The sequence below is a fragment of the Taurulus bubalis genome (genome assembly GCF_910589615.1).
Source record: "Taurulus bubalis genome assembly, chromosome: 1".
NCBI classification, from domain to species: domain Eukaryota; kingdom Metazoa; phylum Chordata; class Actinopteri; order Perciformes; family Cottidae; genus Taurulus; species Taurulus bubalis.
The window spans coordinates 807,501-819,640 of NC_136589.1; the positions used below are offsets into that span (position 1 = coordinate 807,501).

General features: G+C 47.2%; 1 protein-coding gene across 1 annotated transcript in view; it reads left to right on the forward strand.

Moving 5' to 3' along the window:
* The window catches only part of ttn.2 (titin, tandem duplicate 2), a gene marked incomplete at its 5' end in the record, with an annotated part of 209,766 nt that overhangs the window by 71,743 nt on the left and 125,883 nt on the right, over positions 1-12,140 (forward strand). Inside the window, 22 exon segments of the mRNA XM_079224802.1 lie at positions 836-1,121; positions 2,576-2,759; positions 2,867-2,950; positions 3,255-3,520; positions 3,522-3,526; positions 4,105-4,359; positions 4,739-4,948; positions 5,058-5,135; positions 5,232-5,258; positions 6,270-6,326; positions 6,480-6,524; positions 6,712-6,759; positions 7,593-7,649; positions 8,178-8,249; positions 8,481-8,546; positions 8,690-8,770; positions 8,906-8,974; positions 9,205-9,408; positions 9,567-10,220; positions 10,593-10,682; positions 10,925-11,272; positions 12,079-12,125. Coding sequence (XP_079080928.1) covers positions 836-1,121; positions 2,576-2,759; positions 2,867-2,950; positions 3,255-3,520; positions 3,522-3,526; positions 4,105-4,359; positions 4,739-4,948; positions 5,058-5,135; positions 5,232-5,258; positions 6,270-6,326; positions 6,480-6,524; positions 6,712-6,759; positions 7,593-7,649; positions 8,178-8,249; positions 8,481-8,546; positions 8,690-8,770; positions 8,906-8,974; positions 9,205-9,408; positions 9,567-10,220; positions 10,593-10,682; positions 10,925-11,272; positions 12,079-12,125 — 3,233 coding nt within the window.

A 12,140-nucleotide genomic window follows, 5' to 3' on the forward strand; every position in this document is an offset into this window, starting at 1 on the left:
CTGAACCCTAAAGAGTGAACCCTAAACAGACTGAACCCTAAACAGACTGAACCCTAAACAAACTGAACCCTAAAGAGTGAACCCTAAACAGACTGAACCCTAAACAGACTGAACCCTAAACAAACTGAACCCTAAAGAGTGAACCCTAAACAGACTGAACCCTAAACAGACTGAACCCTAAACAAACTGAACCCTAAAGAGTGAACCCTAAACAGACTGAACCCTAAACAGACCTAACCCTAAAGAATTAACCCTAAACAGAGTTAACCCTAAACAGACTGAACCCTAAACAGACGGAACCCTAAAGAGTGAACTCTAAATAGACTGAACCCTAAACAGACTGAACCCTAAATAGACTGAACCCTAAAGAGTGAACTCTAAATAGACTGAACCCTAAATAGACTGAACCCTAAAGAGTGAACCCTAAACAGACTGAACCCTAAAGAGTGAACTCTAAACAGACTGAACCCTAAACACAGACTGAACCCTAAAGAGTGAACTCTAAATAGACTGAACCCTAAACAGACTGAACCCTAAATAGACTGAACCCTAAAGAGTGAACTCTAAATAGACTGAACCCTAAATAGACTGAACCCTAAAGAGTGAACTCTAAACAGACTGAACCCTAAAGAGTGAACTCTAAACAGACTGAACCCTAAACACAGACTGAACCCTAAAGAGTGAACTCTAAATAGACTGAACCCTAAACAGACTGAACCCTAAATAGACTGAACCCTAAAGAGTGAACTCTAAATAGACTGAACCCTAAACAGACTGAACCCTAAAGAGTGAACCTTAAACAGACTGAACCCTAAACACAGACTGAACTCCACAGAATCCGTGGCCACCTTCATTGCCAAAGTGGGCGGTGACCCGATCCCCAGCGTGAAGTGGATGAAGGGGAAGTGGAGGCAGATCACGCACGGTGGACGCATCTCCATCGAGCAGAAGGGCCAGGAGTCCAAGCTGGAGATCCGGGAGGTGACCAAGTCGGACTCGGGTCAGTACCGGTGCGTCGCCTCCAACAAGCACGGGGACATCGAGTGCAGCGCCGACATGCACGTGGACCAGAAGAAAGGAGCGGAGCAACTGGAGGGAGACCTGAGGGCCAAGCTGAAGAAGTGAGTCCACCTGGACCAGATGGTACCCTCTGGACCCTCTGAACCCTCTAGACCCTCTAGACCCTCTGGACCCTCTAGACCCTCTGAACCCTCTGGACCCTCTATACCCTCTGGACCCTCTGAACCCTCTGTACCCTCTGTACCCTCTGAACCCTCTAGACCCTCTGTACCCTCTGAACCCTCTGTACCCTCTGTACCCTCTGTACCCTCTAGACCCTCTGTACCCTCTGAACCCTCTGTACCCTCTGTATCCTCTGTACCCTCTGTACCCTCTGAACCCACTGTATCCTCTGAACCCTCTGTACCCTCTGTACCCTCTGAACCCTCTGTACCCTCTGAACCCTTTGTACCCTCTGAACCCTCTGAACCCTCTAGACCCTTTGGATCCTCTGTACCCTCTAGACCCTCTGTACCCTCTGTGCCCTCTGTACCCTCTGAACCCTCTAAACCCTCTGAACCCTCTAAACCCTCTGTACCCTCTGTACCCTCTGAATCCTCTGTACTCTCTAAACCCTCTGAACCCTCTAAACCCTCTGAACCCTCTAAGCCCTCTGTACCCTCTGTACCCTCTGAATCCTCTGGACCCTCTGTACCCTCTGTACCCTCTAAGCCCTCTGTACCCTCTGTACCCTCTGAATCCTCTGGACCCTCTGTACCCTATGTACCCTCTGTACCCTCTGAACTCTCTGTACCCTCTGTACCCTCTGAATCCTCTGGACCCTCTGGACCCTCTGAACCCTCTGGACCCTCTGACTGTCTCTGACTCTGTCTGACTGTCTCTGTCTCACGACGTCCGCCACTGCTTTTCAGCTTTCCCCGTTTTCACCTTGTAGGACATTGGGAACATAGGACACTGGGAACTTAGGACCTTGGGAACATAGGACCTTGGGAACATGGGACAATGGGAACATAGGACAATGGGAACTTAGGACATTGGGAACTTAAGACATTGGGAACATAGGACACTGGGAACATAAGACATTGGGAACATAGGACATTGGGAACATAGGACATTGGGAACATAGGACACTGGGAACATAGGACATTGGGAACATAGGACACTGGGAACATAGGACACTGGGAACATAGGACATTGGGAACATAGGACACTGGGAACTTAAGACATTGGGAACATAGGACACTGGGAACTTAAGACATTGGGAACATAGGACACTGGGAACTTAAGACATTGGGAACATAGGACACTGGGAACATAAGACATTGGGAACATAGGACATTGGGAACATAGGACACTGGGAATGGGAACATAGGACATTGGGAACATAGGACACTGGGAACTTAAGACATTGGGAACATAGGACACTGGGAACATAAGACATTGGGAACATAGGACATTGGGAACATAGGACATTGGGAACATAGGACACTGGGAACACTGCTGTCCCCTCTGACGGTCACTGTCTCGCCTCTGACGGTCTCTGTCTCGTCCTCAGGACGCCTTCCAAGCAGAAGAGTCCTCAGGAGGAGAAGGACATCGACATCGTGGAGCTGCTGAGGAACGTGGACCCCAAAGAGTACGAGAAGTACGCCCGCATGTACGGCATCACGGACTACCGGGGCCTGCTGCAGGCCATCGAGCAGCTGAAGAAGGAGAAGGCCGAGGAGAGCGGGAGACCGGTACGAGTGTGTGTGTGTGTGTGAGACTGTGTGTGTGTGTGACTGTGTGTGTGTGTGTCTCTTTGTGTCTCTGGTGGGTAACAGGATGTTGTTGTGGTTGTTGACAGGAAGTGGAACGTGGAGACAGAGAGTCTGATGAGGACATGGCCCGACTGGTGGCCGACCTGCAGAAGAGGATGGAGCGCACCGAGGTCAGGACGCGTTCACTGGCTGCTGGGAAAACACAGAGCTGAAATGATGACGTGTCCTTAAACTGAAAATCAAGTCCACAGAGAGACACATGTGACGGGAGCAAAGACATTAGTTTAGATTTTAAGCCCATCATTTCATACTGTAAAAAAACACAGATATCTTCTTTCATCAGTAATTTCTTAAACCAGCTGATGACCGTAGCTTAGATCAAACCAACAGGATTCTGATACAGACACAATGCTTGTTGGTGTTTGGTCCTCATAAGAGATCAGAGACACATTCTCACTGTTTCCTCTCCTGCAGCCCGTCACCGTGGTGAAGGACATCGCCGATCAGTCCATCTCCAGCAACAAGGAGGCGGTGTTTGAGTGCGAGGTCAAGATCAACTACCCAGAGATCACCCTGTCCTGGTACAAGGGCACCCAGAAGCTGGACACCAGCAGCAAGTACGACATCAGCATCAGCGGCGAGCGCCACCTGCTGAAGATCAAGAGCTGCCAGCCCAGCGACCAGGGCAACTACCGGGTGGTGTGCGGGCCGCACATCTCCAGCGCCAAGCTCACCGTCATGGGTCAGTAGCTCGCTTCGTCACCCCTAGGGGATCCGTGGGGTACTTCGAGGCGGTCCTGGCATTTTGGGTTGGTTAGACCAGTGTTTTGAGCTGCGGCACATTTTTTACAATCAAAAAATCAAAAAAGTTATAAAATGTCACATTGTAGCATAATATTATTGCGCTCCCTACTGGCATGGAAGAGTATTTCATGACTAGGACAGCCACTATATTGCAGCTCAGACGCCCAACAATGGAAAATTATTTGCGGCAGCAAAGTAATATTTTTTGGGACCGATTAAGTGAAATTTGACATTTTGCCGCAGCACAGTGGTTGAAAATCACTGGGTTTAGACCATTTGTCATATTTTTCACACAAAAATTATATTTCTTTCCCCCCAATTAAAAACAAACAAATGAAAAACAAATAAAAATGCTAAAGTACAGTACTTGAGTGAACAACCAGGCGGTATTTCATTCTCCATGGTTCTGTAGATGTGGCATCACGTCTCTCATAAACATGAATCAAAGCATCAGTGAAATGAAAGCCAGTACTCGTGAACATCTGATCCTCACGGTCTCTTGTCCTTCTTTGTCTTCCAGAGGTGGAGAAGCATCTGCAGGACACTTCGGGTAAGGAAGGCCAGCCGTGCTCTCTGTCTTGTCAGTTGTCCGTCCCAAACGTAGAGGCTCAGTGGTTTAGAAACGGCCAGCGCTTAGAGATGAAGGGCCGGTACTCGTCGGAGGTCAAACACAAGGTGCAGAGGCTTCTGATCAGAGACCTGAGGACTGAAGACCAGGGCCGCTACACCTGCAGATACCAGAACCTGGAGTCGTCCGCAGAACTCTGGGTCGAAGGTTTGTACCCGGGACCCGCTGGACCGTGTAGACGTGGATGCTCTCCGTGTACTAACCTCTTCGGACTCATCAGGCTCTGAGACTAACGATGGACATGTGGATCCAACCCTCTTTTTTCTCTCTTTCTTCTGGGACTTGTCCTCCTCTGTCTTAACTCTCTTCACGCCTCTCTTCTCCTGGGTTCTCTGCCAGAAACACACTCAGCCATCATCTTATTCGTTGTCTTCTTACGTTCGTCTCGACTCAAACCCATCTTCCCCAACCAGCAGCCCTCTGATCACCACCTCTAACCGTGTGGATGTTGTGTCCATTAAACAACTCACAACTCACATTCCCAGCTGTGATGCCGTTTACCCATTCACGTCTTTATCTGTTCTAGCCGAACAAATTCATTTCACCAAACGCATCCACAACATCGAAGTCAACGAGCGCCAGGCGGCCACCTTCGAGTGCGAGGTGTCCTTCGACAACGCGGTCGTGTCGTGGTACAAAGACACCTGGGAGCTGCGAGAGAGCCCCAAGTACAACTTCACGAGCGAGGGCCGAAGACATTTCATGGTCATCCGAAACGTGACCATCGAAGACGAAGGTGTGTAGAGCGCCATCGCGGCACCGAAGGGCCAGAACAGAGACCTGCAGATTTTTTTTTTCCTCATTGTTCTCATGTGTTAAACGTCTTCATTGGTAATCCCATGTAGGCGTGTACTCAGTGATTGTGAGGCTGGAGCCCAGAGGAGAGGCTAAGAGCACAGCTGAGCTTTATTTGTCTGGCAAAGGTACAGTTTCCTGTCAGACGCCATCTTTGTATGTTTCTGTTCAGCTGTGTGTGTTTCAGTGTTTAACACCTTCTTCACTCTTCCCCTCTTCTACAGAAATTGAATTAGCAATGGTGCCCTTCGGTAAGTGTTCTATCTTCTAGACAACTTTAATCTATCGGGGACATTTATGGGAAATCATCTTGTTCTCTTCATCAGTTTCATCGCGGCAGAAATGTTTAGCCTAGCTTAGCACAAAACAGATAGCATAACACCTTTTCATGTTGTAGGACATAGAACCCTGGGAACATAGGACACTGGGAACGTAGAACCTTGGGAACATAAGACACTGGGAACATAAGACCTTCGGAACATAGGACCTTGGGAACATAGGATACTGGTAACATCGGACACTGGGAACATAGGACACTTGGAACATAGGACACTGGGAACATAGGACCTTGGGAACATAGGACACTGGGAACATAGGACACTTGGAACATAAGACACTGGGAACATAGGACACTGGGAACATAGGACACTGGGAACATAGGACACTGGGAACATAGGACCTTAGGAACATAGGACACTGGGAACATAGGACACTTGGAACATAAGACACTGGGAACATAGGACACTGGGAACATAGGACACTGGGAACATAGGACACTGGGAACATAGGACACTGGGAACATAGGACACTGGGAACATAAGACACTGGGAACATAGGACACTGGGAACATAAGACACTGGGAACATAGGACCTTAGGAACATAGGACACTGGGAACATAGGACACTGGGAACATAGGACACTGGGAACATAAGACACTGGGAACATAGGACACTTGGAACATAAGACACTGGGAACATAGGACACTTGGAACATAGGACCTTGGGAACTTAGGACACTAGGAACATATGACCTTGGGAACATAGGACACTGGGAACATAGGACCTTAGGAACAAAGGACACTGAGGAGTATCGGAGGAGACAGAGGAATTCCCAAAATGTCAGCCTGTCCCTTTAATGACAGAACTGTTGACTTCAGTGTTTCTGTATGTTCATGTCGTCCTGTTTAATGTTTTTCTTAAGTAACCGTTGCATTATGATAGTTTCTTTTCACTAAAGTTCTGGTATGAACCATATTCCATAGATGTTCCAGACTCCTCAATTCAGAGGCCTGAAGTGCCTTCATCAGTGGCAATTCAAGGTAAGACTGGAATCATCGGAAAGTTGGTTAAAAAAAAAAAATGTCGAAAAGGTTAATGTCTTATTTCAGCTTAAAACTTTTAAGTTTCAAGGAAAACTAAATTTTCCAGCAAATTTGACATCATAATGAAACATGTGTTTTTGTCTTTTAAAGAATCTGCTGAATTCTTTCAATATAAGGAAGAGATGGAACATAGAGGTATTTACTATGTTTTTATAAACCATCTGCTTACATCCTGCCTTCCACAAGATTTTACCCCCAAAAATAGATTCAACTGACTTTCTTTGTCATAGATGTGGATTGCACATATAAAAAGACAATTAATGCACCGTTTCACCATTGTTATCTCCACATTTCTTACAACACATCCTTTTGTTTTCTGAAGAGTCAGCTGAATATTCCTATCACTATGAAGAAGAGGTGGAGCAGAGAGGTGCGACATGTTACTCCATCTTTCACTCATCAAACCATCTGGGAAACATTTACCCAAATCTGATCACATCAAATCATAACATCATCGTGTCGTCTGACTGATCGCTGCTCAGATTTATTGTTTATTTATTATTTTTCTTGTTTGTTTGTTTGTGTCCGACTTTTGAGGATGTGTTTTTTTTTCAGTCTCTTAACTTTCATCCCATCTTCATCTCTTCATCACACTCTTACTAACGTCCAGTCACCATTTCACAATCAAAGTCTTTTGTCTCGGACTCTTTGAACTAGTTTAAGATGTTGATCTGAGTTTAGTTAATTTATGTCTCTTTGTGGTGGTTGTGTGTCTGTGTGGTTGTTTTGTGTCTCTGTGGTTGTTTTGTGTTTCTGTGGTAGTTTTGTGTCTCTTTGTGGTGGTTGTGTGTCTCTTTGTGGTGGTTGTGTGTCTCTTTGTGGTGGTTGTGTGTCTCTTTGTGGTAGTTGTGTGTCTCTTTGTGGTGGTTGTGTGTCTCTTTGTGGTGGTTGTGTGTCTCTTTGTGGTGGTTGTGTGTCTCTTTGTTGACCTTCCAACCAGTAAGGCTAGCTCTGGCTCAGGAGCCCCTTGAGCCTTTGGGCCCCCAGACCTGTGATTGAGGGTCAGCTTCGTAATCTATTCATTAAATCAGGAAGTGACTTTTTAAAAGCCGATAGTTTTAGATAAATCTGGTTTCTCAGTGAAGTATCGGTTCTCTGAGACGACGAGACTTTGTTAAGCTGTGAAACCATATTGTGAGTCTTCGAGCACAAAGCGCCTCACGTTGTTGTCTTCTGTCCCTTTTGTGGTTTTCACACCTCCAGTGGAGTTTGAGAGCTGGACAGAAGAGACGGTGACACAGCAGGTGTCCACAGCCAAAGGTATCAGATCCCTGTAACGGCTCATGTGAGCTGCTCTGAACCCCGGCGCTCTCCTCTTGTTTGGCTTCATGTGTGTGTCTGACCCTTTGGACTCGATCGTCCTCTTCTGTCTTTACTTTGACACGATTCGCTCTCTCTCCCTTAACAGCAGTCTGACGTCCATCTGGTCATTTTATGGCTCCTGCTTATCTCTAAAAACCTTTCTTTCTTTCTCCAGAAGCATGAATGTAGATGTAGTAATTATTTTGCTTTGCATTGAACTTCACTTCTCATCGGCTTCCTGCTTCCCATGTGCAACAGTTTACTCTACAAAATGTGTGTTACTGTTACATAGCACAACGATTATACAGATATAATAATCAACATATTATTAACTTAATGTCATGGTGAGATTGATTCAACAGTTTGAATAGAAGCACGAGACTTCATCACGAGAAGAGACTGGTCTCTTTGTGAGAGAAGGTTGCTTTACTGATTAACCTCAGAGGTGATGATTGCTGATGTGTTCTGTGTTTGTTCCTCCATCAGCTGCCAGAGTTGCCATTGAGGAGAAGGTGGAGACCAGGAAAGTTGAAATGAGAGAGGAGATCCCAACGAAAGGTAGCGACCGCCTGAACCTCTTCCTGCTGCAGCTCAGCGCCTCTTGACTCACGCCTTTCCTCCGCCACTAAACTCTTTGACTGTTTCTTACGTCTCTTCTGTGCTGCAGATCTTTACATTATCTACTGTAGTTGCTTTTCTGTTTCCTTCTCTTCTGCTGCTTCTCTGCTTGGCCTGAACACGCTCAGCATCTCTCTCTTGTGTCGCTAAACCAATCGGTGTCTCTTTAAGCTCCCAGAGCTGAGACGAGGCCTGAAGAGAAGCCGGCAGCTGTGAAGGAGCCCTCACCTCCAAAAGGTACCAGCACACCTGTTGGCATGCACCTGTTGAGCGATGCGTTCCTCTCTGGCTTCTACAATCGCTGAATGTAATGTCTGTTTGAGCCTCCGTTAATGTTTCCATGTCGTGAGATCTCACTTAATTTCACTGACATTTTGAAGCACCGGAGGCCAGAAAGCCAGTGGAGGAGAAGGTTCCTGCCGTTTTAGTCCCAGAGAAGAAGAAAGCTGCGGCTGCAAAAGGTAGAGAAGTCTGATTCCCACCGTCTCTCTTTGCTAATGACGCCGTCCTCGTGTTTGAGTTCTGTTCCCACGAGGCTCAGATTCAGTTCTGGTGGTTTTGTTTGTGACCGTCTGTGTTTGAATGTACCTTAAAAGAACCAGAGGAGGTCAAGAAACCCGCCGCCGCCCCGCCGCCTGCCGAGAAGCCGGGACTGCCAAAGAAAGGTACTTATCTTCCCATCGCCGCTTTCTTGTTCTTCTCACCTGCTCATGTCTGTCTTCACCTGCGGTGCTCTTGGTGTTCTTCTCACTAAACTGTTCTAGTTTCACTTTTCACCGGTGCGTCTCACTCTGTTCAGTGTCATCTCACTCTTTCGAAGCATCTCTTGATAAATCTTAGACGCTACCACGACTTCATTCTAACGTTAGCTAATGTCTGTGTTGCCTACCTGAAGATGAGCCCAAGCCTCAGGTACCAGCTGAGCCCAAACAAGTGGCGCCTGCAGCTAAGCCTGAGCCCGAACCCAAACGGAAAGCAGAACCAGAGCCTAAGCCCAAGCCGACACCGGCTCCCAAAGCAGAACCCAAAGCCAAACCGAAGGTCGAGCCCGAAGCTAAGCCGGCGCCGGTAAAGAAGCCGGTGACGCCTCCAGCCAAAGGTACTTCTTCCTGCTTTGTTTGTTTTTGAGCGTTGGCGTTAAAGACTTGCTTGTGATTCTGTCTGAACCGGGCTTTCTCAGCTTCAAGTGTGGAAGCGAATCTTTGGCTTTGTGTCCTGATTGTCTTTGCTCGTCTCTAAACTAAATGTTGCTTTAAGTCCCCGAGGAGGCCGCAAAGCCACCAAAGATCCAGCCGGAACCGGCAGTAAAAAAGCCAGAACCTGAGGTTCGAAAAGCGAAACCAGAACCAGAAAAACCCAAACCAGAAGTCCGTAAACCTGAGCCTCTTGTAGCGAAGCCAGAACCTGCAGCCACGAAACCAGAACCTGCGGTTCAAAAACCAGAACCAGCTGTGGTCCACAAGCCAGAACCTGCAGTGGTCCACAAGCCAGAACCAGCAGTGGTCCACAAGCCAGAACCAGCAGTGGTTCCCAAACCAGAACCTGCAGTGGTCCACAAGCCAGAACCTGCACTGGTCCACAAGCCAGAACCAGCAGTGGTTCCCAAACCAGAACCTGCAGTGGTCCACAAGCCAGAACCTGCAGTGGTCCACAAACCAGAACCAGCAGCGGTCCAAAAACCAGAACCTGCAGTGGTCCACAAACCAGAACCAGCAGCGGTCCAAAAACCAGAACCTGCAGTGGTCCACAAACCAGAACCAGCAGTGGTCCACAAACCAGAACCAGCAGTGGTCCAAAAACCAGAACCAGCAGTGGTTCCCAAACCTAAACCTGCAGTGAAAACAGCTGAACCTGAAGTTAAAGTGCCAAAACCAGAACCGAAGCCGACACCAAAGGAACCTCTTAAGAAAGGTATAAACGTCTTGATGCGGCTCTGGAGTTTTTCTTAATCTTCTTAACTCCACCATCCAACTTTAACATCTTCATTCTCATCTGCAGTGATTTTACTTGTGCTTATTGATCCTGTTTGTGATTATTGTGGTTTGTGTGAGCAAACGTGTTCATCTTCTTTGTAGCCCGTCGCACTAAAACCCAACCCTCCACTGCTCTCCTGTCTTGGTTGTTTCCTAACGTCTAACCTGAGCTCCTGTGGTGTTTCCACGAGGCGTTGCAGTCGGGTTCCTCTGGTCTTGCACTCGATAGAGTGTTTGTGTTTGTCCGTCTCTAACGACACTCTTCAGTTCTCTAAAAGCTTCTAATGTCTGTGAATGGTACTCTTTAAAGTTCCCGTGGAGGAAAAACTACCCGAGCCTCCAAAAGCAGCCAAGAAGCCAGAAGCTGCTGCTCCCACAGAGCCGAGGCCGACCCAGAAAGGTACTGTCCTGGTCCTGGTGGAGCTCTGCTCAGAAACCAGCTCACTTAGTGTCTTTGCTCTAAACAAGTTTACCATATTACTTCCACACTGAATGTAATATCTACTGAACATAATGTGTATGAGGTTCCTCCATGATCTTCTGGTAAAGTCACTGCTGTGTTTAATTCTCTTCATTGTGCGGCAGCACCTCTTTCACTTCTTCATGTCTTGAGTCATGTCTTTGTGTCAAACCCTCTTTAAGCTCTGAAGCCCGAACCTAAACTCGTGCAAGTACCTCAGAAGGTGTTTGAGGAGGCCGTTGTGTCGGAGACTGAACCTGCTAAGAGACCTGCAGCGGTGCCAGGGACAGAGAAGACCCCTCACAGGGTCCCAGAGAAGCTTGTGGAGGAAACTCCCAGGAGGGCACCTCAGGAGAAGGTAGCAGAGAGGGCTCCTCCTGAGGAAGTACAACCTGCCCTGGTGTCTCAACCAGAGAGGATCTCTGTAGATAAAACACCTGAGAAGATACCTGAAGCTAAACCCAAACCTAAAGCTGAAGCTAAACCCAAAGCTAAACCCAAAGCAGTGGTAGAAGAAAGTCTTCCTAAAGGTACAGACCGAGGTCTACAGCAGGCCGAGCTCACCTCTTTATTCCTGTCTGTGCATGTCGGCAGCCGTTATCTTACAGTTAGTGGTTACTGTCACTTTAAATACTAACTGTAACTGTAACTAAGTACTAAATGTCAGTCACTTTATTGCAACACCTCCAAGCACACATTTAAATAAATGAACTGTGAATGTAAATAAAGATAGCAGTTTGATCATGAAAGGAAAAGTGATCATTTAAAAGTCATCATTCCATCAACAAAAACAAAAAGCCATGATGCTTCTGTACTTTGACGCCATCCAGTGGTAGAAACCAGAACAACCAGTTAGTCCTTCTGTTCCATACTTTTACATCAAATGATGAAATCTGATATTTTTAATGAAGAACTATTATTTCACAGGAACATAATGGATCTAGTTTCAGCAGCTGACTGCTGGCTGTCATTTCATGTGTGTTGCTTATTTCTAGTGTGTTTGTTAAATGTCTGAATTCTCTTCTTTTTGAAATAATCTTGGATCTGACGCTCCGTCTTGGATTAAAAACGGATTCGTTTCAAAGAAATAGAAAGTAAGAAGACTGAGAAGATTCTCCCCTCAGAGGTTTCTGAAGAGACATCCGTGTCTCCTCCAGAGAAAGGTAGCGCCCCCTGGCCTCCTGATGGAGCGCTGCACACACCTCAGTGACTCCTGGTGGTGGATCATCACCGTTAACCCGTCTGTCGTCTCCTCCAACACTAATGCTTGTCTCTGTGTTTTGTCCTCACCTCTTGGCGCCGCTGCATGACGCCTCTTCTTCTTCACCTCTTAAAGGGACCGCGGGTCTCGTGAAGATCGAGCGGCGGAGAGGAGCTCAGAAGGTACAGGAAGTCTTT